At 45.0% G+C, this 24,734-nt stretch overlaps 1 protein-coding gene across 3 annotated transcripts in view; it reads right to left on the bottom strand.

Annotated features, from left to right (window-relative positions):
* FEM1C (fem-1 homolog C) overlaps positions 1-1,530 on the bottom strand; it is a 31,533-nt gene extending 30,003 nt beyond the window's left edge. The window contains exons 1-2 of one of the 3 annotated variants that reach the window (XM_033929073.1): positions 1,404-1,530; positions 232-915 (exon numbers count right to left, since the gene is read on the bottom strand). In XM_033929073.1, the coding sequence (XP_033784964.1) occupies positions 232-775 (544 nt within the window). In that variant the 5' untranslated portion in view covers positions 776-915; positions 1,404-1,530. Of the gene's footprint in view, positions 1-231; positions 1,380-1,403 lie in introns of those variants that run through there. The other 2 variants (XM_033929071.1, XM_033929072.1) reach the window with 2 other exon arrangements.
* Between the last annotated feature and the right edge of the window lie 23,204 nt (positions 1,531-24,734).

Raw genomic sequence — 24,734 nt, 5'->3', positions numbered from 1 at the left:
AGTCATGCACAGTATGCAGCGCCAACAGTCCCAACCATTTAACAGTAAATAAATCAGCATAGGTACAAGTCAAAACGCGGACCCCCATGGAACTAAACGCGCAGGGCATGGGGTCCGCAGGGATCCTTGTTTTACCCAGTCCCAAGCAGACAAGAGCAGGTCAGAACGAAGCCAATAAAATACTGGCTTTTTTTTAAAAAAAAAAATTTTGTTTTGTTGAAACCGTCTCACCTTTTACGCTCTTGCGGTTCACGTCGGCGCCCTTCTCCAGCAGGAACTGAGCGATCTCGCGGTGCCCCTTGTAGCAGGAGATCATCAGGCAGGTGTGGCCGTGGCGGTTGGCCACCTCCAAGTCGGCGCGGTGCTCCACCAGGTAGCGCACGATCTCCAGGTGGCCGTCGAAGCAGGCTGCGCGCAGCGGCGTCGAGTTGGTGAGGGTCGTGTTGTTGACGGCTGCGCCGTGGCGGAGCAACGAGCGCACCACGCGCAGGTGGCCGGCGGCCGAGGCGGCCCACAGAGGCGGCGCGCCCTCGATCGTTTCGCCGTCGAAGCTGACCGAGCCCCCCGCCTCCACGGCGGCGCTACACTGCTCCAGCAGGTACTCCACCGTGTCCAGGTGACCGTAGCGGGCCGCCATCAGCAGCGGCGTGGCACCGTTCGTCTTCTCCGCCACCAGCAAGGCCACCTCGCCGGAGCCCTTGTTGCCCAGCATCTTGGTGAGCAGCCGCAGCTTGCCGTCGCGGGCGGCGTTGAACACGGCCGTCTTCAGATCCATGGCGGCACGGACCGAGGCTGGTGAGGACCGGGAAGAGGGGGGGGAGGGGGTTGCCGCCTCCGCGTCACCGGCGGGCACACCCAAGGCAGGGGAAGAAGCACATGCGAGCTCCTCCCCCCACCCCAAGTCTCGCCACACACCTGCGGAAGGAAAAGATAAGGAATAGATAAGTGCCTGGGGACCGCCAAAACGAGATCCACCCAGCGTATCCCTCAAGAGAGGGCGAGAGTCGCTGCCGCCGAGCGCCAAGATCCTCTGCCTCCCCCTCCCAACGCCCAATCCTGTCTCCGAGGCAGTACTGCCCACTCCTGGACACGTCGTGCGCTGCCCCGTTCCGAGTTCTACGAGCTGTCTCCAGCACAAATGGCCAGGTCAAATAGACCGTTGAGGTCGCCCAGGAGCTGAACTCTCACCTCCTCCTGCCGCAACTGACGGCGGCTAAAACGAGAGTAGAAACGCGGTCCGGACCGGCCCTCTACGGCCACCTCCTACTGCGCAACCACCGGTTTCCAGACGCGCTGAAGCTCGCGCTCCCCGCCCTCCGCAGAATGACAGTAGCGCGCGATGGAGTAGAGAGGAAAAAGAAGACCGCTTCAACCTAACATGCTTCCGTTGCTTAACCACTCACAGCTGAAAGCCAGCCGGGCCGACTCCGCCCGCTATTGTGACGGTGGCTTTTTAAGGCTCTGAAGTACGGAGGTTTCCTAGCTGTTAGGAGAGACCAGAGGAGCAAGGTAGGTTGAGAAGAGACCTAGGTCTGTGCTGGCTTCCTGTCACAATACAAGAAACTTTATTAGCATAACAGTTTATGACAGTGTTTCCAAAGAAATGCTTAAGTGCTTACAAGAAGAAAACAACAACACAATAACTCATAAAAATTCTCTTTTCATGCAATATTTGTGACCTGATAATAAAATATAGCGCATTTTTATACCATACCACTGTATTGTCCCAGGATTATACTTTCTTCTTTATTATTTTATAGGAAGACTTTTATTCCCTATTTTTAGTTGCTTTTTTAACAATAGTGGAAATACATTTCTGTTTCTATTATAGTTTTCTGGAATTTTTCTGGTACTCATTTGATGAATGGTCAAAGAATTCTTATATTCTTTAGTTTATACAAGATTCAATAAACTTTATTGTAATGATACCTTTACATGTTTTGGTAAAATAATATAGTAAAGATTAGCTGGATTTAAAGTCTTTTTTATTATGAGCCTATGTGGATCAGATAAAGACATAAGAACAATAGACTTTACAGACTGAGGGTCCATCAAGCCAAATCTAGGGTTACCATATTTGTGAAGACAAAAAAAAGGACACATGAGTGTGACCATACATCCTGTTTTTAGATCCTCTGTTCCGTTGTCCCCACGCACAGCTTCGGGACGCCAAAATGTCCCGTTTTTAGAGACAGCGTCCCAAAGCTGTGCATGGGGACAACGGGACAGGGGATTTCAGAGTTTACAATCTCTCCCAACTTAACCGCCCGCCACCGCTGCAACTGCCGGAAGGGAAGGGCAAGGCACCGGCCCACAAGCCTTCTCCCCGACATAAATTTTGACGTCAGAGAGGAAGTTCTGAGCCAGCCGGGCAGCGATTGGCTGGCCCGGTCCTTCTCTCCAACGTCAACATTGACGTCGGGGAAAAGCTTGTGGGCCAGCGCATGGCCCTTCCCTTCCAGCAGTGGGTGGGAAGCAGCGGCAGCGGACCGGGGAAGGGGTTGTAAGCAGAAGATGGAGGTAGGCAAGGCTTCAGCACTTAAGGGAGGGAGGCAGACAGGCAGGCAGGCTGGCTTTGACGCAGACGGGAGGGCAGGAGGCTAGCTGGCTTCAGGGGAGGGGGTGGGACAAAGGGAAGGCAGTGAGGGGGACATAGGAGGGAGAGAGGAAGGAAGGAGAGAAAGAGGCAGAAAAAGTGGGGGGGTTGTAAGCAGAAGAAAGACTAGAGAGAGAAAGGCCTGGACCAAAGGGAAAGACAGCTGCTGATTGGTGAGGCCCGACTTTAGTACAGGAAGAGGCGGTCGGAGCATACAGTGAGTGATTGCCTTCACTCGCCGGCGCTCCGGCTGCCCTCTCCTGCCTCTTCAGCTGCCCTCTCCTGCCTCCCCTTCATGGTCGGAAAATTCCGCAAATGACCAGGACTGTGAATACCACAACCCCCCCCTTCCATACCTGTTTTAAATCCCAGTACTTCCCTCGTGTGCCTGCCTGGACCCGCGTCACTGCCTGATAGAGAGACAATGCCCAAGATCGGAGGCCATCAAATACTGCCGTTCCATACAACTGTGCGATTCCACTGAGGCAGGAGGAGTCCAAACAGGAGAACAGCACCAAGAGGTCTCCTCAATCACCACAGGGTCCTCCAGTTGAGCGGGCCAGATCCTGAGCAGCATGGCTATGCCCCTTTCGGCATACAGGACTCATGTGGTCAATGCTACTGCCGTTGGTGACAGTGTGGGGCAGCGTTCCAGCATCGGGAGCCTAGATCTCTTTCTGTCTACCAATTCTGTCGGCCTCCTTCACTCCCACGGCATCGGCAGCTGCCGGCTACCCTCCCACTGCAGCACCGAGTTAGGGCCCCGGGGGAGAGAGCCATAGAAGTTGCTCAGGCCTTGATGCAGGAGCCAAGATGGTGTCATTTCCGCTGAAATCGGCATTGCTGGCATGACTCCCTCCCTGTTGTAATGTACTGCTAAAAGTGTTGCCACTGAAGTAGATTGAGACCAGACCAATGAAACCGGAGAAAGATCGGGCAGTTCAAGGTAAGGACAAAAGGAGTACTGCCCTGACACATCCAGTGCATGATGCTGACAGACGGAGTAGCAGTTAGAGCATTGAGAAGTAGTGCTCTCCAGCAAACAATCCAGCCAGCCCCACAGAGAAGCAGAACAAGGTAAAAGACAAACATAGGATGCAAAAAGCAAATTGACAAGAGCCTCTTGCCGCTCTGAAACCACTGTCAAGCCAGTTTTATCTATTTATTTTTCCAATCATGTCTAAATAGGCAGACCCCTCAGGACTGACTTTAAGAACTCAAGGAACCTATGTACAGATGAGATCCCTGCCTGCCCTGTGCCCTGTTCTAGCCTACCACTAGACCACCAGAGGGAGGACAGGATACAGAGCCTGACAGGGAGGGGGATCAGGGTACAGAGCCTGGCAAGGAGTGTGGGGTTGGGTGCAGAGCCTGGCAGGGAGAATTTGGTTCAAAATGTTTTTTTTCTTGTTTTCCTCCTCTAAATCTAGGGTACATCTTATGGTCAGGTGCGTCTTATGGAGCGAAAAATACGGTACTCTCTGTTTTCTTTCTTTCAACCAGTTCTTAATCCATAATAGGACATTACCTCCTATCCCCTGACTTTCTAATTTCCTCAGAAGTCTTTCATGAGGTATTTTGTCAAATGCTTTTTGAAAATCCAAATGCACAATATCAACCGACTCACCTTTATCCACATGTTTATTCACCCTTTCAAAGAAATGCAGTAGATTGGTGAGGCAAGATTTCCCTTGACTAAATTCATGTTGTCTTTCTCTTATTAATCCATGCTTATGTATACTGTATGTTCTGTTATTTTGTTCTTTATAATAGTCTCTACCATTTTGCCTGACACTGCCCTGAGAGTTCCTTTTATCCCTTGGTCATCTAGTGGTCCGATTCTCTTCCTGGCTTCTTAATATACCTAAAAAAATTTTTTGACTGTGTGTTTTTGCTTCCTGTTCAATCTTCATTTTGAGGTTCCTCTTTGCTTTCCTTATTAGCGTCCTGCATTTGACTTGATATTCCTTGTGCTGTATAAAGTTATTTTCAGTCTGATCCTTCTTCCACTTTCTTAAGGATTCTCTTTTAGCTCTAATAGCTTCCTTCACCTCACTCGTTAACCACGCTGACTGCGGTTTGTTCTTCCTTTCTCCTTTTTTAACCTTTTCCTATCGTGTGTCCCGGATGACGGGACATTCCAAAAATGTCGTTGCCATCATATGTCCCATGGCATGGGACATATAGTACACCTTCTACCTATCATTTGTCCCATCTATTGGGCCATTGTAGAAATGATCTGCTCTAACTATCGTTCATCCCAGGGTATGGGACAAACTCGGCGCACACCTCTAGGTCACGTGACTAGGGTCGCCCTGGTTGGAGGCTTGCTGGCAGCGCGAGGAGGTTTGATTGACAGCTGAACGAACAGTAAACATGGCAGAACGAGGTTGCTGTTCTCGTGTCAAACGAATGACTGGGGCTGCAGTTTTGGCACAAATGAATTTATTACCAAGTAGTTCGGAGTCTGAGTTGGATAATGATTCGGACTTTGATGCAGAAAATGTAGCGGGCAGTAGCGATAAGGGGGAAACGAGTGACGTTGACGATACTCGAGCATCAGAATCTGAAGAGACTGAGGAGGAGGGTGATGAATGGCGTAAAGTTGGAGCTTCTGGAAATAACTTTGTTCACTTTCAGTTTTTGGTTAGAAGACCTGGTTTCCAGCTGACTGACAATAACGTGCCAGAAGATGAGCTCGGATTCTTCCAGTTGTTTTTTACTGGTGATGTTTTGGAAGAAATTGCAAAAAAACCCAAGTCCTATGCACATTCCTGCATTGAAAAACTGGATCTATCAGACAGATCTATATGGAAAAAATGGACTGCCGTTAAGCAGATGAGATAAGAGCATACATTGGTGTTATTCTGAACATGGCCATAAATGAGAAACCGAATGTTTTAGATTACTTTTCAAGGCGGTGGCTCGATCACATGAAATTCTTTGCAGATGTATTTTCACGTGACAGATTTCTACAGATTCACTGGATGTTGCACACATCATCTGTTACTGCAAAGAATACTGATAAAATAAAAGAGTTGCAGAATCATATCCAGTCAAAATGTTTGGATTATTTTATCCCAGGACAGGACATAGCAATCGATGAGACAACAATCGGTTTCAAAGGACGCACGGGATATAAAATGTTCAATGCACAGAAGCCAACAAAATGGGGCTTGCGTTTGTATACTCTGGTAGATTCAGAAACTGGTTATATTGCTGCATTTAAGCCATACTATGGCAAACAGACTACACAGTCATTATGCAAACCCAAGCTCGGTTTTACAGCACGTATTGTTCTGCATCTTGTAAACAAACTGTTGGAAAAGTCAGATGGCAGCGGTTACCATTTGTACACAGACAGATTTTACACCAGCATTACCTTGGCAGTTGAACTATACAAGCTGAACATTCATTTGACAGGAACTGTGCAAAGGAACAGACAAGGTCTTCCAGAAGAAATGAAGAAGAAGAAGAAAATGAAACGTTTTGAGATTTTGGCCTATGTCACAAAAACAGTCATGGTACTCAAGTGGCAAGATAAACGCCCAGTCTATATGCTGTCAACCTTTCACAGCAATGACACACAGCAGGTACAGAGAAGAATAAAAGGTGGCACAGAGACAATCTCAAAGCCTACAGTTATAGTTGACTATACAAGGGAAATGGGAGCTGTTGATTGTGCAGATCACATGTGCACATTGTATAACTTCTCCAGAAAATCTGTCAAGTGGTGGAGAAAGACATTCTTTTGGCTTCTAGAAGTCTCGGTTGTAAACAGCTTCATTCTGCTAAACATGCACTATAAAGCAACTGGGAAGAAACAAATCACTCACCTGGATTATCGCAGGAACATGATAGAACAGCTGGTAGGAGATGTTTGAAACGTGAGAAAGAAGAGAGGCTGGCCATCTACTTTGGACAGATTGGAGAGGCTCAACCAGCAGCAGCATTGGCTTGGACACTTGGAAGGAGACAAGTCAAAGGACTGTGCAGTGTGCAGTAATAGAAAAGCAAGAGGTGAAAGGAAAAATACCATGTTCTTCTGCAAAACATGTTCAAGACAACCTGGCCTTCATCCAGTTGACTGCTTTGAACGCTATCACACTCTTGTGGATTATAAACTTGCTCGCAACTCAGCTGACTAAGAAGACATAGACAGTGGATAAACAGTCTCTATGGACTAATAAAGAGCTAGGAACACAAAATATTTGAATTTACAGATTTATGACTTATTTACATTATGTTTACAATAACCGTAAATGATAACGGTGAATAATACAAAACTTTGCTAAAATAATTACGATTGGAACCAGCATAACGTAAAATTTATTATGATAGGAAAAGGTTAACACATGAAATATATTTAGTCTGGGCTTCCATGATAGCATTTTTGAATAGCAGCCACACTTAATGTAAATTTTTGACCTTTGCTGCTGCTCCTCTGTTTCTTTTTTACCATTCTCCTCAGGTTATCAGAGTCTCCTTTTTCAAAGTTAAATGCTGTTGTATTGAATTTCCTATGTGAACTTTATTCCAGGGATTATATCAAATCTGATCACTGTTATCAAGCGGCCCCAGCACCATTACCTCCTGCACCAAGAACAAAAGGATTGCAAAATATGGTACTGCTCCTTGTGTCCCTGGGCAAGTCACTTAACATTCCATTGCCCCCAGGTACATTAATCAGATTGTGAGCTCACCGGAATAGATAGGGAAAAATACTTGAGTACCTGAATGTAAACCGCTTAGGCTATAAGTGGTATATAAATACCTAACATAAATAAATACAAAAAAATAAAGATGATGAATTGGAACAACTTGATATTGAAAATCGCCAAGCATTCAATTTGGCCTTCTTCCTTTTAGCTGTTCTCCAGGTTTCTCGGTACCTCTTGACCTTGAGATCAGGTAGCAAATAACATAGTCCTGGCTTTTCCTTTCTCCCTGTTTTGCATTTCTGCCATATTCCTTTTTTACTCCTAAACTAGACTACACTTAGAAGACACAGAGGGAGAGGAGTATTGTAGAGATGGTCAGGGCTAATCCTTCACTAGACAAACAATATTTGCATTTACAGTTCAGCATATTCAATCAGCTGCATTGGCACCAGACCTTTTACAATATCTTTGGTGTCTGGATGTCAGAAGCTGCACCAGTACCAGGTCACCTGTTCTAGCTATGTGTGAATGAGTCAAACCAAAGAGAATACAGAAACAGGTGGTGGAAATAGTTGCTTGGAAGGGCCAAATAAGTTCTATCCATGCTCCCTCCATATCCCTGGTTATTGATAGTGTGTGGAGAAAACCTTTGGTATGGAAGAAAGAGATGCCTCGGACATGGGGCTAATAGTTTTTCTGCTGCTGTTGTGCCTCTTAATGGCAGTTCACCAGGACCAGGGTAGCTCAGAAAGCAGGATTTATGGGTGTCCTGGTATACTGCTTCTTCAAACCTTTGCCCTGTATACCATAGGAAGATGAGGGATGATGGCAGAGTAGAACAAAAGGTATGAACTTCCTACCTAGTCTTTTCTGCAGGTGTGCCAAACGGAACTTTTGGTTCTCTATGGACAGCTAGGATCCTCAGCCACACACTGCTGATGACTTCATTGCATGATGCAAGCAACTCAAGAATGCCTACCATAACTATCATTCAAAGAATGCTACACCCTATCAGCTTCCTTCCTAGCACTGCACATAAACGTTAAATTAACAGTCTTCTTTTATTCATGATACAGTGCAATCAGATACCTGTGTGCAGTTTGGTTCTTTTAGTTCTTTTGTTTCTTTGATTTTTTTTTTTTTTTAAATTCAGTATTTATATCACAGATCAAACCAGGTATTTCAGTTATATCTACTAGGGAGTCGGTACGATAGATGTTTTATCTCAACCCGCAAACCAGGTCTTGCAGAAAACCACCCTTTTTTTTTTCTCTTCTCCTCCCACTTAGCTGAGGAACACAGAGTTCTCTGCAGTTTTTATTTTTGCAAGCGAACTGTGCAGAAGTGCTTCTGATATGTTCTGCTTCTTGCATATATTTGTCCTTTTCGGTGGCTTTGGTGCCTTGAGACCCCTTTCACAGGGGTTCTCTTCCTGAGAAATGAAGCGGTTTCCACAGCGCTGGACTGCAGCTTCACAGGGTGGACCTGTGGAACCAGCCTGCTGGTTTTAAGGAAGGTTTGGACAAGTTCCTGGAGGAAAAGTCCATAGTCTGCTATTGAGACAGACATGAGGGAAGCCACGGCTTGCCCTGGATCGTTAGCATGGAATATTGCTACTATTTGGATTTTTTCCAGGTACTTGACCTGGATTGGTCACCATGAAGATGGGATATTGCGCTAGATCAGTGGTCTCAAACCTATGGCCCAGGGGCCACATGCGGCCGCCGGGTACTATTTTGAGGCCCTCGGTATGTTTATCATAATCACAAAAGTAAAATAAAACAGTTTCTTGATCATATGTTTCTTTAGCTATAAATTATAATATTATTATTAAGACTTAGCCAAAAGGAAAGATTTATACACTATAAAGAGTTTTACCTCATTCCTTTAATAAGACATTAACTCTTTTTTTCTGCGGCCCTCCAAGTATCTACAAATCCAAAATGTGGCCCTGCAAAGGGTTTGAGTTTGAGACCGCTGCGCTAGATGGACTATTGGTCTGACTATTGGTCAGTTCTAGTGGGAAGATGCTTTTTCTCTCTCCTTAATTAGCTGGGAAAAATATCAGATTATAGTGGGTGCTCAGTATTATTAAGCACGGCAACAGAATAAACCTTACCCTCTCAGCCTTCTGTCATGAAGCCATATTTTGAGACCTATTCCTTTGAGAAACAAAGAGCACTTCAATAGGAGATCAAAAAACTTTTAGCGGACAGTTCCATAGAAGAAATAACCTATTATGGAAAGAAACAAATAATTCTATTCAGAGTACTTTCTCATTTTGAAATAGACAGGGGACTTGCAAAAAAATTTTGGATCAGTGCAATTTAAATGTCTGTAAAGAGAAAATTCAGGCACAATCTTGCCCCTTATAAAGTATGATTGGATGATATATTTGAACTTGAAGAACATGTATCTTTACCTTCCTATATATCATAAATAAAGAAGGTGAATGATACCTTTTCAAAAAGAGACACACCCAGTTTAAAGTCCTTCCCTTCAGCCTTTATTCCTGATGAAGAGTTTCTACAAAGTCTTTAGTCTGCCATTGAGAAAGACAAGCGGGAAGCTACTGCTTGCCCTGGATCGGTATCATGGAATATTGCTACACCTGGAGTTTTGGTCAGGTACTAGTGACCTGGATTGGCCTCCGTGAGAACAGGCTACTGGGCTTGATGGACCATTGGTCTGACCCAGTAAGGCTATTCTTATGTTCTTATAACAGTTTTTTCGGGTTTAATGTACTTTAGAGAAAACACTCCATCTGGTGGTAAAGGCTTAGGTTTCATGTTGAATTACAAAATATCCATTTTAACTAAAACTAAATGACTTCACTATATTGAAGCAGTGTTTAATACTGTAAATTCATGTATCCACCTTCCCACTGCAAAAAGCACAAAAGATAATAGATTTGCAAGCGTTCTATTAGACAGGGTTCACACTTCAGCAAAGTAGATAATACTGTTGAGTCGCATGGCTGCTTGTAGATTTGTGGTTCCATTTGCTCATCTGTGTATGCAGGGGGTGCAAATGGAGTTCAAACGCCGTTGGATTTCTATCCGTCAAACTATGGACACAATGGTTTGTCTGTCAGAGGGCTTCAAGATTGGTTCATTGGTGGGTGGTTCCCTCTAGCCTTTCTTTCACAGCCACATGTCTCTATCATGACAGATGCATCTGCTACAGGCTGGGGAACTCATATGGAACACCTCCAGTATAATAAAAAGCTGAATAGATTAGAGCTTTTCAGCTTGGAGAAAAGACAACTGAGAGGGGTTAAAGTAGAAGTTTATAAAATCATGAGTGGGTAGAAACATTAAATAGGGAATAGTTGTTTAACCTTTCAAACAACAATAAAGCAAGAGGCCATTCCATGAAACTAATATCCAGCAGGCTGAAAACAAATTGTACAGAGTGTTTTTTCCCCACACAATACATAATTAAATTGTGGAATCTGTTGCCTGAGGATTTTGTCAAGGCAACTAGCATAGCAGGTGTTCAGAATAGGTTTGGACAAATAACCTGGAGAAAAGTCTATAAAAAATTATTAGAGAGGTAGACTTGGGAGAGCCATTGTTATCCCTGGAAATTACTTAGATACCAAAGTGTGATTTATTCCTTTTCCCATGTACTTGTCATTTATAGCTCACTGACAGATAAGATGCTGGGCTTAATGGATCTTTACTGATTAAGCATGGATTTTCTTGTATTCTTATGCACCCCTCCCCCTCCAAGGTTAATGATGCTAGGAAGGGAACACCTTGCCTGGCTTATGCAACTTCATCAGGATTGCCCACTGCTTGAAAAGAATGCTGATAGGGTTCTAATTTTTTGCGAGGTGGGCATCCTGGGGCCATATACGAGGGTGTGCTGAAAAGTTCTCAGCCCAACCAACTTTCTAAATTCTGAGTGTTATTTTGCTACTGTAGCTGAAAAGAGTGTTATCTTATTTTATTAAATGCCACTTTGCAGGGAAGATTCGGGAAATTACAGACTGGTAAGCCTCACTTCAGTGCTGGGCAAAATGGTAGAAACAATTATAAAAAATAAAATTGTGGAACATGTAGACAAACATGATTTAATGAGACGGTTAGGGCTCTTCAGCTCAGAAAAGAGACAGCTGAGGGGAGAATGGTCTGAAATTTGGCAGCTAAAATTTAATGCCAAGAAACGCAAGGCCGTGCACTTGAGCTGCAAAAACCAGAGGGAACGGTATAGTTTAGGGGGTGAAGAACTTATGTGCAAGACGGAAGAGCTGGACTTGGGTGTAATTGTAAGTGATGATCTTAAGGTGGCCAAACAGCTTTTAAACTGAGATGTGGGGGAAAGCCGACAATCACCCAGGAGCGTATAGTGTGAGGTATCCTTGGTGGATACTATTGAAACAGGTTATTTAGGGAGTCCTGGTAGAGAGGTTCCAATAATGGTGAAAGAAAGCCAGGAGGGTTTAAGAGGAAGGCAGAGTAAAAGACTCAAATTTTCCCTGTCTAAAAAATAAAATAGGAGAGTTAGAGTATATAACACTGAATGATGAGATAGATATAATAGGCATCTCAGAGACCTGGTGGAAGGAGGACAATCAATGGGATACTATGTTACCTGGGTACAAATTATATCGCAAGAATAGAGTAGATCAAATTGGAAGGGGGGTTGCGCTACATGTTAAAGAGGGAATTGAATCAAATAAAATAAACATTCTGCTTGACATAGATAGCAGTGTGAAATCCTTATGGATAGAAATTCCATGTGTGAAGGGAAGGAATATAAAGGTAGGGTTATACTACTGTCCCCAGGACAAAATGAGCAGACAGATGAAGAAATGTTTTCAGAGATTAGGAAAGCTGGAGAAATGGGTAACATTTATTAATGGGTGATTTCAATTATCAAATTAATGGGAAAGAGTATGTGAAATCACCAAGTAACAAAAGCTCATACTCTATAAATAAATATATAGAACCCCCTACAACTCCCTTCAGTCTTACACAACAATCACTCACTAATACAGGAGCCAAACCACCGCAATCGTACACCACACACCCAACAAGGGAGACAGATTCAAAAACAGAGGAGCAAAGAAAAGAAAAAGAAGAAAAGTGGAGAAAAAGCATCAGTTCAGTTTCATGGGCTTAAAAAAACTCCACTTACAAAAAAGGCTCCACTAACATAAATTAAATCCCAAACAAGTTCTTTAAACAGTGTATCAGTGATAGCCACTCCCAATCATGGAGATAAAAATTCAAAACTTCTTGGAGATTGCAGAGAAGGTTTAATAGTCACCAGTAGGCTCAGCTCTAACAAGGCACATGCAAAATCAAAAAGCAGATACTTAGCTACTCGTCATTTCATGCCTCTCGTACCAGGATCCCCCAAACAAAAATGCACATGCAGGATAGCAGAACTAAGAAAGGTGTCCATGTTTCGCCAAAGCTGCGTTAGGAGTCTTGCAACAGCCACATTCAGAGATAATCACTGCTAGTGCGATCACTGCATAATGGCGCCGGGGATACAGACTGTCAGCGTCTGCTGAATAAAAACACTGAGAAAGCCCCACCCACAAGGACTTTAGCAAATCAGTAAAAGGTAGGAAATTCTGACCACGCCTCCATCACTTCGCAGCCAATAAACAACTCAAAAGGACGTCCAAAAGATAAACACCGGTAAGTTTTAAAACAAACCAGAGAGACCAAAAAACTCAAAAGAAAGCAGTCCATTCCACTTGGGTACTCAACTTTCCCGGATCCAGTTTGCAACTGAAAGATCCATTGTTGCTCCCTTTGACGGAGCAACCGTCGCCAATCACCTCTCTTGACAGGTTTTGGACAATATTCCAGCACACAACATCTCAGAGAAAAAAAAATCATGTTTAAATTTAGTGCAATGTGCAACCAAAGGTTCATCCATCCGTTTTGTGGTAAGACAAGACCGATGTCTGCCCCACATACAGAAATCCACAGGGGCACTGGATCACATACACCACTCCAATCGTCTGACATGAGGTACTAGTCTTCAAAGAGTATGACTGTAGAGTAGCGCTGCCCGATTCAGGAAAAATATTTCGATTCGATTTGATTAAGCCTATTGAATCGATTTTTCGATTCGATTTTCCTGCCCAATTGGGTTTTTTCCCCAAACATCCTGGTGAGTTTATTTTATAGCCTCTTCACCCCCCCCCCTTGCCCTCTCCTACCCATACTAGTCCTGTGGTGTAAACAAAATAAACAAACAAAAAAGACTTTTCTTCTCTCTGTTAAATCCTAGCTCACGTTCGCGGTCTAATACCAGCTCTGGCAGAATACAAATTTCAAATCTGACACATTGTAATCACAAAACAGAAAATTAAATTATTTTTTTTATCTTTTGTTGTCTGATCATTTTTCCAATTACGTTGGTCCCAGGCTCTATAACAAACATCTTCTGATAACTTGCTTGCCAGGGTCTCTTGCCCATTTGTTGTTTTCTTCTTTCTCTGTGGTAACCATCCATCTTCCATTTCTGTCCTCCCCTTCCATTTCCCTTCCCTCCCCTGGAGGTCTGGCATCTTTTCTTTTTTCTGCCTCTATTCCCATAGCTGCAACAATGGACCCCCACCATACTCAGATCCACCATCTCTGCTTTTCTCAACTACTCTTTCATGCAGCATCTCTCCCTCCTTCCCCACCAGCTTTCTCTTTCTAATTACCTTCCTATCCAGTATCTCTATCCCCCCCCACATACCATCCCTTGTGTCCAACTTCTCTCCCTTTCTGTTCCTTCCCTCCCTAAATCGCATTTTCCACCATCTCTCTCCCTCTCCTGTTTTTAGGTCCATTATTTCTTATATCCCTCCCCCAAATCCATCTCCCCCCTCCACCATCCATCTTCCCCCCTCCACCAAGTTCATTTCTCCCATTCATCTTCTCCCCATCTCTCCTCCAGTCCACAAACTCCCCCAAGTCCATCTCTCCTCTCCTGCAATATACCTTTATTTTGATGTTACAACTTGTTGCCAGTGGCGGTAGTTATTTAGCGATCCACTTCTACCACCACTCCTTGCGTCTTCTCTCCATTGCGGCCTGCCCTCAGTGAAAACTTCCTGTTTCCGCTTGGGCGGCCTAATGGAGAGAAGACGCCCGGAGTAGCGGCAGGGTAGTGAATTGCATTCGCTAACGCCCCTTTTGCCTGGCCAGGAAGGAGAAATACTGTAAAATCTATCATTACATATTAAGGGCATGTATGTACTCAAAAGACAAATGCTGAGCCCAAAAATACCTTCATATAAGGCTATTTCTCTTTAAAGTAAAAATGATTTTACATTTGGAACTGAAAGCTCAGATCCCTTATCACGTTCAATACATGCCTCCCTTCATCTTGTTTAAAGTACTTAAGTCCATAAAAATTGCTGCCACACTGCTAGACCTCCAGCATATATGGATAACAGAAAGCGTTAACCAGGAGATTGGCAATGTCAGTGGTATGCTAGACTTTGCTGCTTAAGATCTGCATCTTTACTGCAGACTTTGTACTTCTTAGGCCACCAAGCGCTATGGACGCCAGTCAAGCTGGAAGATTCAACCCCGTTAAACCAACCGCTTGCTGTTGGTCATGTGATTTAGCATAGGGAACTTCTGAGCATGTGTTTTTTGAATGCACAGTAGTTAATGGCTTTTGGCTAGGTACTGTACAGCAGATATCAAAAATTCCATGTTCCTTTGACAAATAGAGGGGTATTGTTTAATCAAGGTTCTGAATCCACAAATGATGATAGGCTTAAACTACTACAAGTCTGCGATTGCCCTGCAACCTATTCTGAAATCCTGGAAAACAGCAAATTTGCTAAATGTGCAATTTTGATAAAATACTGTGGCATTAACATACAGGTATGAGACTAGAAACCAGAAGGAATGAAGGTAATGTGTAAAGATATGGGCACCACTGACGGCAACCTTGGAAGACAGTCCTATTCATCATCCTTGATCTATTATATATACGGTAGTTCCTGATGCGTGGACTAGGGGTTAAGTGTATGTTTGGGGAAGATAGGAAGGGGTGGTTTTCTGTGTTTATGCTGTAAAGTAGGATTGTATATGGCACATAGATGTATCAGTATATATGCTATCAGTTCTAATTGTTATATTTCACACAAATAAATAAAATCTGAAAACAAAAAAAAGCCTCTGTGTCAGCAGAATCTTTTCTAAAATAACACTGGAAATGAATGTTCCAATCTCTGCTCTACGTAAAATGGACCTTCACTTGCCTTTTAAAATACAATACATAATTTACTGAAAAAAGTAGAGTGTGATGCTGATATGACTTTAGTACAGTCTGTCACATAACTGTGCAGTCTCCCATAGTGACAGTGAAGTTTTACAGAGGTCTTAAGTTGTACTGTCTTCTAAAGCAGTTTTACAATATTTTTAGCTCCCTAGAAATAAATAGAAAAAAAAAAATCTCAGCAACCTGCTATGTTTGACTAAGCATCATCACTTATGCAATAAGTGAACAAACACAACAAAATAGAACTGCTAAGCAACAATCTGAAATCCTAGTAGTGCTTAGCAACTAAAACACATGCTGAAAGCTGACCAAGAGCATAGGGGATATTTTTATACCACTGGTTCTTTTCATATACAGTATGTCTCTGCTCACTAAGCTAGTGAGATTTATAATAGTTTTTATGGGTTTTTTTTTTTTTTTTTTTTATGTGACATAACTATTCTTACTAATTTTTTATTTTTGGTCAAATTCTATTCATTGGCCATACACAGGTTCAACTAGAACATTACAGTGCAATAACATTTAACAAACCCAATGAAGGAAACTAGTACCACTGTTACCAAACAATTTTAAAAAAATATTTGCCATACCCTTCCTTTCCCGTTTCCTTCCTTGAATTCAGTGGAGTGGGACTTTCATCTCGTCTGGTTCAAAGACTCCATTTTGCATACCAGACTGCTTACACACCAACCTCACCACTTGAAATGGCTAATTAGACTCTTTCAAGCTGAGTTGTAGTATCACTTGTCCCTCCAATGAAAACAGACCTACACTTGATTCGTTCTCTCCAACCCTCACTCAGCCCTGCAGCAACGGAGCAACCTCAGTAGTATCACCTGATAGGTAAAGGACTATGAGAAGGAAATTTTTCTCCCAGTCCTTATTCTGTGTGTTACAACAAGCAACAATGCAAAATAGTCCTCCTAAAGGAAAATTCTCCTTTGGGCCACAACTCTTTTAGAGTCCATTTTTTCCATCAGCTCATGGAAGTGGTTTCTCCAATATGATGGGGATCCATATTGCTCCTACTATTCACAATATATTGCTTCCCCACCAAGCATGCCTTCCTTAACAGCAGTCACTGATTTTTTTTTCCCATTAATCCTCAACACTACATGACTGTTTAGGGGAACTATCAGAATATCTTTAAACCTATCTTTTGGTTCAATAACCAGTAGCATAGCCAGACCTACATACTATGTTGTGTGGGCATTCCCAAAACCCCACCATACACTTTATCCAGCATCTTGCCATCTCTCCTTCTGCCCCTGGATCTGGTATTTGCTGCTGCTGTTGCCACCTCCTCACGGCCCTGCAGCTCCCTCCAGTATACCTCAACTCCCGGGCAGTGGCAGTGTGCTTCCACTACTTGTGCCAGCACCCACAGGCTTCCCTCTGCTGCGTCCCACAAAGAGACAGTAGGAAGTGACATCAGTAAGGGTTTGGTGCAGCAGAGGAAAGCCTGTGAGGCTGACAGAGGCAGTGAATGTGAATTGCTGCCCCCTGCCTACAAAGGTGATAAGGTACACCTGAAAGGGGAAGGTTTAGAGCAAGGGGGAATTTCCAGGCTGTGGATAGGTGAGGGGGCAAATGCTGGTTTGAGATGTGGGAGAGAAGGGAGAAAGGCAGCCATTGCTGACTTGTCTTGGGAGGACCTGAGCAAAGAAGGGGGGGGGGCCTGTGCCCACTCAGACCCACCTCAATTTATGCCACTGTCAATACAACTTTAAATATTCAGCCATCCACTTCCAAGATGCTTATATTTTATCTCCTTAGCAAAATAATCAACATGTGCATAAAGATTTTCCTAGCTCTTTGATGCACTAAAGTGTTCAAAGCTGTCTGGGCCATCCGTAAGTCTGCTGGTTTTTAATGGTTGTTCTTTATTGCATCTAATGGATTATGTGTGGACTAGGAGCAACCCTAAAGCAGCTGTGGTGATGCTCCAGGAAACCCACCAGGATTTCTTGGCTCTTTGATGCACTAGAGGGCTATTCTTTCTTGCCAGTGCCTTACACACGTGCCATTTAAATTGAAGCAGCCTTGAGGTCATTGATTTTCCTAGCAGTGAAAGTAAATAAGTACCTCTTTAACATTGCTTTGACTGTCTCCCAAAACAGAACTGGAGAGTTCAAATATTCCTCATTATGTTGGAGGAACTCATCACACCTCTGTGATGACATCCCTCCTTATACAGATGTTTTGGGAATTTCCATGGCCTCTAGAAATTCTCCCTTTCCAAAGAAATAACGAAGTAACCCATTGCAGATGTTCTCTGAGGTCAGCAGACCAGGTGTTCACATATTTTGGTGTCATCATCTGACAGAGCCCAGTACAGATGCTGCCCAGCATAAACAGCATGAAGAAACTTCTAAATAGCAACTCAACTATGGGTATCTTCATCCCTGATGCATAAGTTCAGGTTTCTCAGTAAAATAATAAAGCTGAAGGAATGCAATTCTTAGGGGAGGTGAGATGGTATAAGAGAATACTTGGCCTGCTGTCCTCGAAGAACACTTGCTACTGGTGAGTAATATTGCTTTCTCCGAAGACAAGCAGGCCAATAGTATTCTCACAACTGGGAATCTCTAGCTATTAGTCTCACTGAAAATAAACAATGCTAGGACAATAGGGACTCAAAACATCAAGACATTGGAATCATTCAACCTGAAAACTATATACAAACTAGTTGTGAAGGTGCAGTCTGGAACAGAATAAAATTGGGCCTAGGAGTGTAGATTTGGGTTCTAGGCACCAAACAAAATTCTTCAGTATTGTCTGACTAAACCAGCTGTAATGTTGGGCATCCTGTTTTAGGCAGTAATTAGATATAAAAGAATAATATTTATTAGTGGATTCATTCCTGGAAGCAAGCAAGATTCTGGCGATACCCTAAGGCAGATTCAAGGTCTAGAATTCTATGCTCTCAACTTCCAGGCCACGAGGGCCGGGGACTGAAGTCTGCATGATGAGAAAAGGAAAGTGAAACCTGGAAAAGACAGGCCAACTTAAGATCATAACTCTCGAAATGCGGCTAATAATTGAAACTAAAGGCCAAAGTACTTTTACAGTGGCTGATTTCATACCACAATCGGAGTGCCAGCTGTTGTCATGACTCTATAGAGAGACTAATTCCTAAGGAGCTTATCAACCCAAATTTAGAGTAGAGAAATCAAACCTGTCCCTGCAAGTAATCTCGTCTGTCTTTGCCCGTCCCCATAAACTTCAGAAGTAGTTAAACATAGTAACATAGTAGATGATGGCAGATAAAGACCTGAATGGTCCATCCAGTCTGCCCAACATGATTCAATTTAAATTTTTTACATTTTTTCTTCTTAGCTATTTCTGGGCAAGAATCCAAAGCTCTACCTGGTACTGTGCTTGGGTTCCAACTGCTGAAATCTCTGTCAAAACCTACTCCAGCCCATCTACACCCTCCCAGCCATTGACGCCCTCTCTAGCCCATCCTCCCCCAAACGGCCATATACAGACACAGACCGTGCAAGTCTGCCCGATACTGGCCTTAATTCAATGTTTAATATTGTTTTCTGATTCTAGATCCTCTGTGTTCATCCCACGCACTTTATCAAGCTGTGCTAGATGCTTTTAGTATTGGCTAGTGAGGTAAGTGTTCTGATGCTTATAGAAATTCTATGAGCATCAGAGCATTTACTGCACCGGCTCATGCTAAAAACCTCTAGCACAACTTGATAAAAGGGGCCCTTAATTATGCTACTGAAGTACGTTTAGAGCAGGAGTCCCCAAAGTTCCTCCTTGAGGGCCGAATCCAGTCGGGTTTTCAGGATTTCCCCAATGAATATGCATGAGATCTATGTGCATGCACTGCTTTCAATGCATATTCATTGGGGAAATCCTTAAAACCCGACTGGATTCGACCCTCAAGGAGGGACTTTGGGGACCCCTGATTTAGAGGCTCTGGCAGAGACCCACTTACAAATAAGCAATGACCAGTGGCGTAGCAAAGGTGGGCGGTCCCTGGGACCATGGCGCCTCACCCCCCTGCTGTGCGTACACGCCCCTTCCCCGTACCTTTTAGCCACCAACTTACTGCCTACATTGGCTTCGGTACTCTCTCTGACATCACTTCCTGGTGCAGGTTCCGAAAATGACATCAGAGAGAACGCCGACGCAGGCAGTAAGTTGGCTGCTTGCACCAAAGTTAAAAAGGTACAAGGGAATGGGCACGCATGGCAGGGGAAAGATTGGAAAAGGAGGGTGGAGAGGAAGTGGGGGGCCAGTGCCCTAAGCAAGATAGCACCTGGGGCAGACCACTCCCCTGCCCCACATTACTAAGCCACTGGCAGTGATATTTTATTCATTTGGAAATATTAATTGGCAAGAATACTTACCGCAATTTTCACTCCATAAGATGTATTCCCCCCCCCCCCCAAAAAAAAAAAAAAAGTGGGTGGAAATGTAGGTGCATCTTATGGAGCAAATATAACACACACACACATACCTTTTTTTAATTCTAGCAGTCCAGCGCTGTATCGGCAGGAGCTTTCCATGCTCCTGCCCCTCCCACGCTGGATGGCTTCTTCCTCATCTCTTGCGGCAGAGAAGTGCATAAGGCAGGTGCAAGCTTTTCGCATTCCTGCCTGGCTCTGTGCCGCTCCCTAATAAACACAAAAAATTGAGCCACCAAAACAAGTAATCCTCCACCAAATAACGGGAGAGATGCCCACTACTCCCACCACAAACTAACACCCCACCGCCAACAACCCCCAGCAGCAGGAGAGATGCCCAATCTCTCCTGCCAACAAGAAACATACCCCCAACACCCGTCCATGGCAGGAGAGATGCCCATGCTCTCCTGCCACCACACACCACTCCTCCCCCCGCAGTGGGAGAGATGCCTAATCTCTCCCGCTGCTAAGAAACACACCCCAACCCCCCTTGGCAGCAGGAGAGATGCCTACACTTTCCCGCTACCAAGAAACTCTCCCAATACCTCTTATCGGTGGGAGAGATGCCGACGCTCTCCCACAACCATGCAATACACTACTTCATGCCTCTGATGAACCCTGCCCTCTCCCTTACTTTGGTTAGATGGCTGGCCGAAGGGATGCTTAATCCCTCCAGCCAGCTGGCCTGCCTCTTCAAAATGGCAGGCCTTCTCCTCCCCAGTGCATCCTGGGATGCACTGCGGAGGGGCCTGAAGCTCTGATTGACCCAAGTTGTTTAAGGCCCCTCCTATGGGTGAGGCCTTATGTGTCTAGGCCATTCAGAGCCTTAGGCTCCACCCCGGATGCACCGGAGAAGAACGTAAGACTGATTGGCGCAGATGCCTATGGCCCCACCCATAGGAGGGGCCTTAAACAACCTGGGCTAATCAGAGCCTTAGGCCATTCCCGTTTCATCCAGGGAGGGGCCTAAGGCTCTGATTGGCACAGGCTGTTTAAGGCCCCTCCCATAGGATGCACTGGGGAGGAGAAGGTCTGCCATTTTGAAGAGGTGGGCCAGCTGGCCGGAGGGAGTAGGTATCCTGGCCAGCTATCTAACCAAGGTAAGGGAGAGAGGGCGGGGGGGGGGGGTTGCGTGATGGCAAGAGAGCGTGGACATCGCTCCCACTGCCAAGGGGGGTTGGGGGGTGTTTATTGGCAGTGGGAAAGATTGGGCATCTCTCCCACTGCGGGGGGGGAGGGGGAATGGTGGTGTGTGGCAGCAGGAGAGTATGAACATTAAAAGGAAAAAGGATCTCCAACAGTGTATTTAAATTGGAATGTTACAGTTACTTAATATTCATAGTGACATTTGCATACACTCAGAAATGTGTAATCCAGCCAAGAGCCAGAGCTCCTATAGCCAAACCCACCACCCAATCACTGTGTATGGAACAATTAGAGGGGTATAATCAATAGGTCGTATAAAAGCTCTATGCGTCGGCGGCATAAGATGTCCAGGGAAATGTGTCGATAATGGAAAGATGTCCAATTCAATCGATTATCGGCACGAAAGATGTCCAACAGAAACATGTCCACATGCGCTATACCGAAGCATCCAACTTTACCTACCAAAATGTCAATCGCCCAAACAAGACGTACAACTATCTTCACCGCGATCCGCTGGACGACTTGCTAGTCGTATAGCGCTCTTTATCTATTAGTTGTCCTGGCACATGTCCTACTGATGTCACACTGTCCCCAATAATGTCCTGCATGCCCATATATAAACCACCACATGGAAGTGCGACCCTTGTGTAGTAGGCATTGTGTGAGGAGTTAGGAGAGTGGTAGGAGTTTGGTGGAGGATAGGTTAGTTTATATTGATTACTGAGTGGGATTGAGTGTTTGGAGAGTATTTCTGTGAGTGTGTGTGTGAGAGCAAGTGAGAGAGATTGTAAGGGAGACAGACAGGAGACAGTGTAAGTGATTGTGGGAGTGAGAGATCGTGTAGTGAGGAAGGGCGTGTTAGGAAGAGTATGTGGCCACCAGGGTAAGTGTGGGAGAGGGTGTGTGAGTGTGTGTGTGTGTGAGAGCTTGTGTGAGTGCGTGCGGGTGTGATGGTGGAAAGAAGGGAGCCAAACTACTCCCTAGGGGAGACCGAGTCCCTCGTGGAGCTCTTCCTCCAGTATGAGGCATGGGTGTTTGGCCACAATGGCAGAAGACCACCCCGCAATTTCGCCATGAGGGCCTGGTCCAGAATACATGACACCCTGCATAGGTGAGAACCCCCCAGTACCTATGTAGCCAGTGTGTCCTGGTCTCTAAACCTGTCACCTATTGCTCCCACACCCATCTTTCAAGGAACTGCTTGCTTATTCTGTGTTCCATAAAGGAAACATAGATAGATAGATAGATAAAGAAGGATAACAATATCTTGGCAGGCAGATGTTTCATTTCTGGATATGTCCCTACCTCATCAGAATATACATGACAGATGTGATGTGCTCAGTGCCCTCATAACCCTGCATATGTTTGAAAAGGACTGTCACCTGACCCTATTCTCCCCCATATCTTTCTTGCAGGCATTATGGTGTGTTTCAAGTTTTATTAGGATTTTATATACCGCCTATCAAGGTTATCTAAGCGGTTTTACAATCAGGTACTCAAGCATTTTCCCTATCTGTCCCGGTGGGCTCACAATATAGCTAATGTACCTGGGGCTATGGAGGCTTAAGTGACTTGCCCAGGGTCACAAGAAGCAGCGCGGGGTTTGAACCCACAACCCCTGCGCCACGCGCTCCACATGCGCTATACCGAAGCATCCAACTTACCTACCTCGAGTCCCTGAGGCGCAGGTGGCGCAGGGTCCACTGGGAAAATCCAGCCCTCATCCGGCACACCAGACACTGCCTCAGAGCTGGACGTAAGTGGCAGCCTCCCCCCCCCCCCAACACAGTCAGTAGCACAGGTATGGCAGCTGCCATGTAAGACATACCAGAAACCTTGAAACGTGGAGGTGACTATCAGATGCTAAAAAGCTATAATGGAGGAACGGGAGGTAATTGTCACATCAATGAATATCTCTGCCGTTGATATCAGTATACTGAGCATACTGTAGCATACTGAGTGCTCATTCTCTCAACCCCTTCTCTGCAATGAACTGTATTGTCAAGGAGGCATACCTGAACAAGAGATATACGCCTCAGAAGCTGCCGGCCACATGTTGATCTGGAGGTCACCTTCATAGCTCCAGACCAATGTCAGGCCTTCTGTTGTGGAGGCATATATCCCTTGTTCAGGTATACCTCCTTGACAATGCAGTTCATTTCAGAGAAGGGGTTCAGAAAAACACTATCCGATTCTAAGAATAATGTGTGCTTCATAGTTGCACCTGTCACCCTCTATCCTATGTCATATCATGTCTGCTACCTCTCAAAGCTCACCTTCTTGTGAATGTGTTCTTCCTTGGCAGCTGTTCTGGTATGCAACCTATTGCCACCCAAAATGTGGGTGATGAGATACCGGTCAGTCCACTGTGTCAACATATACATCAAGGCCATTCAGTGTCACCTGCATAAGCCGGCCGCCTCTTGTTTAGATGTATACCAGTGTAACTGTACACAGAAAGTAGTTTACATATGTGTTCACACACTGGCCTGACCTGTCTCCCACTTAGTCTCACTGGGTTGGGTGGGGGGGTTGATAGGTAACTGTGTATGTAGTATGCAACCAATGCACGCTATGGTAACCCTGACTTCATATTCTTACTGCACACAGGTCGCGCACAGCATGCTGCTGAGGGCATAGCCCAGGAGGTGGTGCAGGACATGTGCCTACAGGCATCCAGGGAGGCAGTGGCAGAGGCACAGGCAAAACAGGAGGTGGAAGGCTACTCTGCCTCCGAGGAAAGTCTGCCACCTGAGGATGTGGTAGAGGTCTCGGATGTGGAGGACCAGGTCCAGGTGGTAGAGGTGGAGGTGGAGGCACAGGTGGTGGCGGAGGTGGAGCAGCAGCACATGGTGGAGGAGCAGGGCGAATGGGAGGTCCCTGACCTCTATAAGGACATGCCCCCTCTTGAAGGGGATGAAGAGGTGGTCGTGGAGGCAGCAGCCCCAGCCCCACGCCATGATTTGCAGCCAGCGGCCCCAATAGAACAGATGAAAGCCCAATGGCAGTAAGAGCAGTGAATTGTGAACGCTGTTGCTGCAGGAAGAAGATGCCGGCCCTCAGAGCACCCCCTTATGGGCTGCACCCAGGACAGACCTCTCCCTCACCCCCCGTGGTATGGTACTGGTGGCAGACAGAAAGATTTGAGACCGTGCTGGCAGCCTATGAGAATGGCTGCTGTGCTGGAGCTCTCTGGAAAAGAAGATTTAGATTTTGAAAGAAGACCAGGAAGTGGAGGGAGGGAGATGGACAGAAGGGGAAGAGATGCCCGGACCACACGCCAGCCCTGGTCACATGAGGTCCCAAAAATATTGGGGATCACAGAGCTGATACCTATGATATCAAGATAAATAAACCTGTAACCTGTATGTTTTAATGATAGAACTCCCACAAAATATAAATGAGAAAAAGAGCAGACTGTTTTGTAATGCAACCAAGATGAGCAAAATGCAAAACCAAGTGCTGCTAAAATTAAAGGGATCTGACTTTCAGTAGTCACGGCTGCTACAGAAAGAAAAGTATCACTAGTTTATATCCATATTCAGTGGTGCTGGCTGTATGAGCAGTGACTGGGTTCAATTCCTACCCAAATGTTAGACCTACTGTTTCACTGGTCTAATTTAGACATACAAGTTATGGCGGTCAGTA

The sequence above is a fragment of the Geotrypetes seraphini genome, chromosome 1 (assembly GCF_902459505.1).
Source record: "Geotrypetes seraphini chromosome 1, aGeoSer1.1, whole genome shotgun sequence".
Lineage (NCBI taxonomy): Eukaryota > Metazoa > Chordata > Amphibia > Gymnophiona > Dermophiidae > Geotrypetes > Geotrypetes seraphini.
This window is presented reverse-complemented; position numbering and strand designations above follow the sequence as displayed.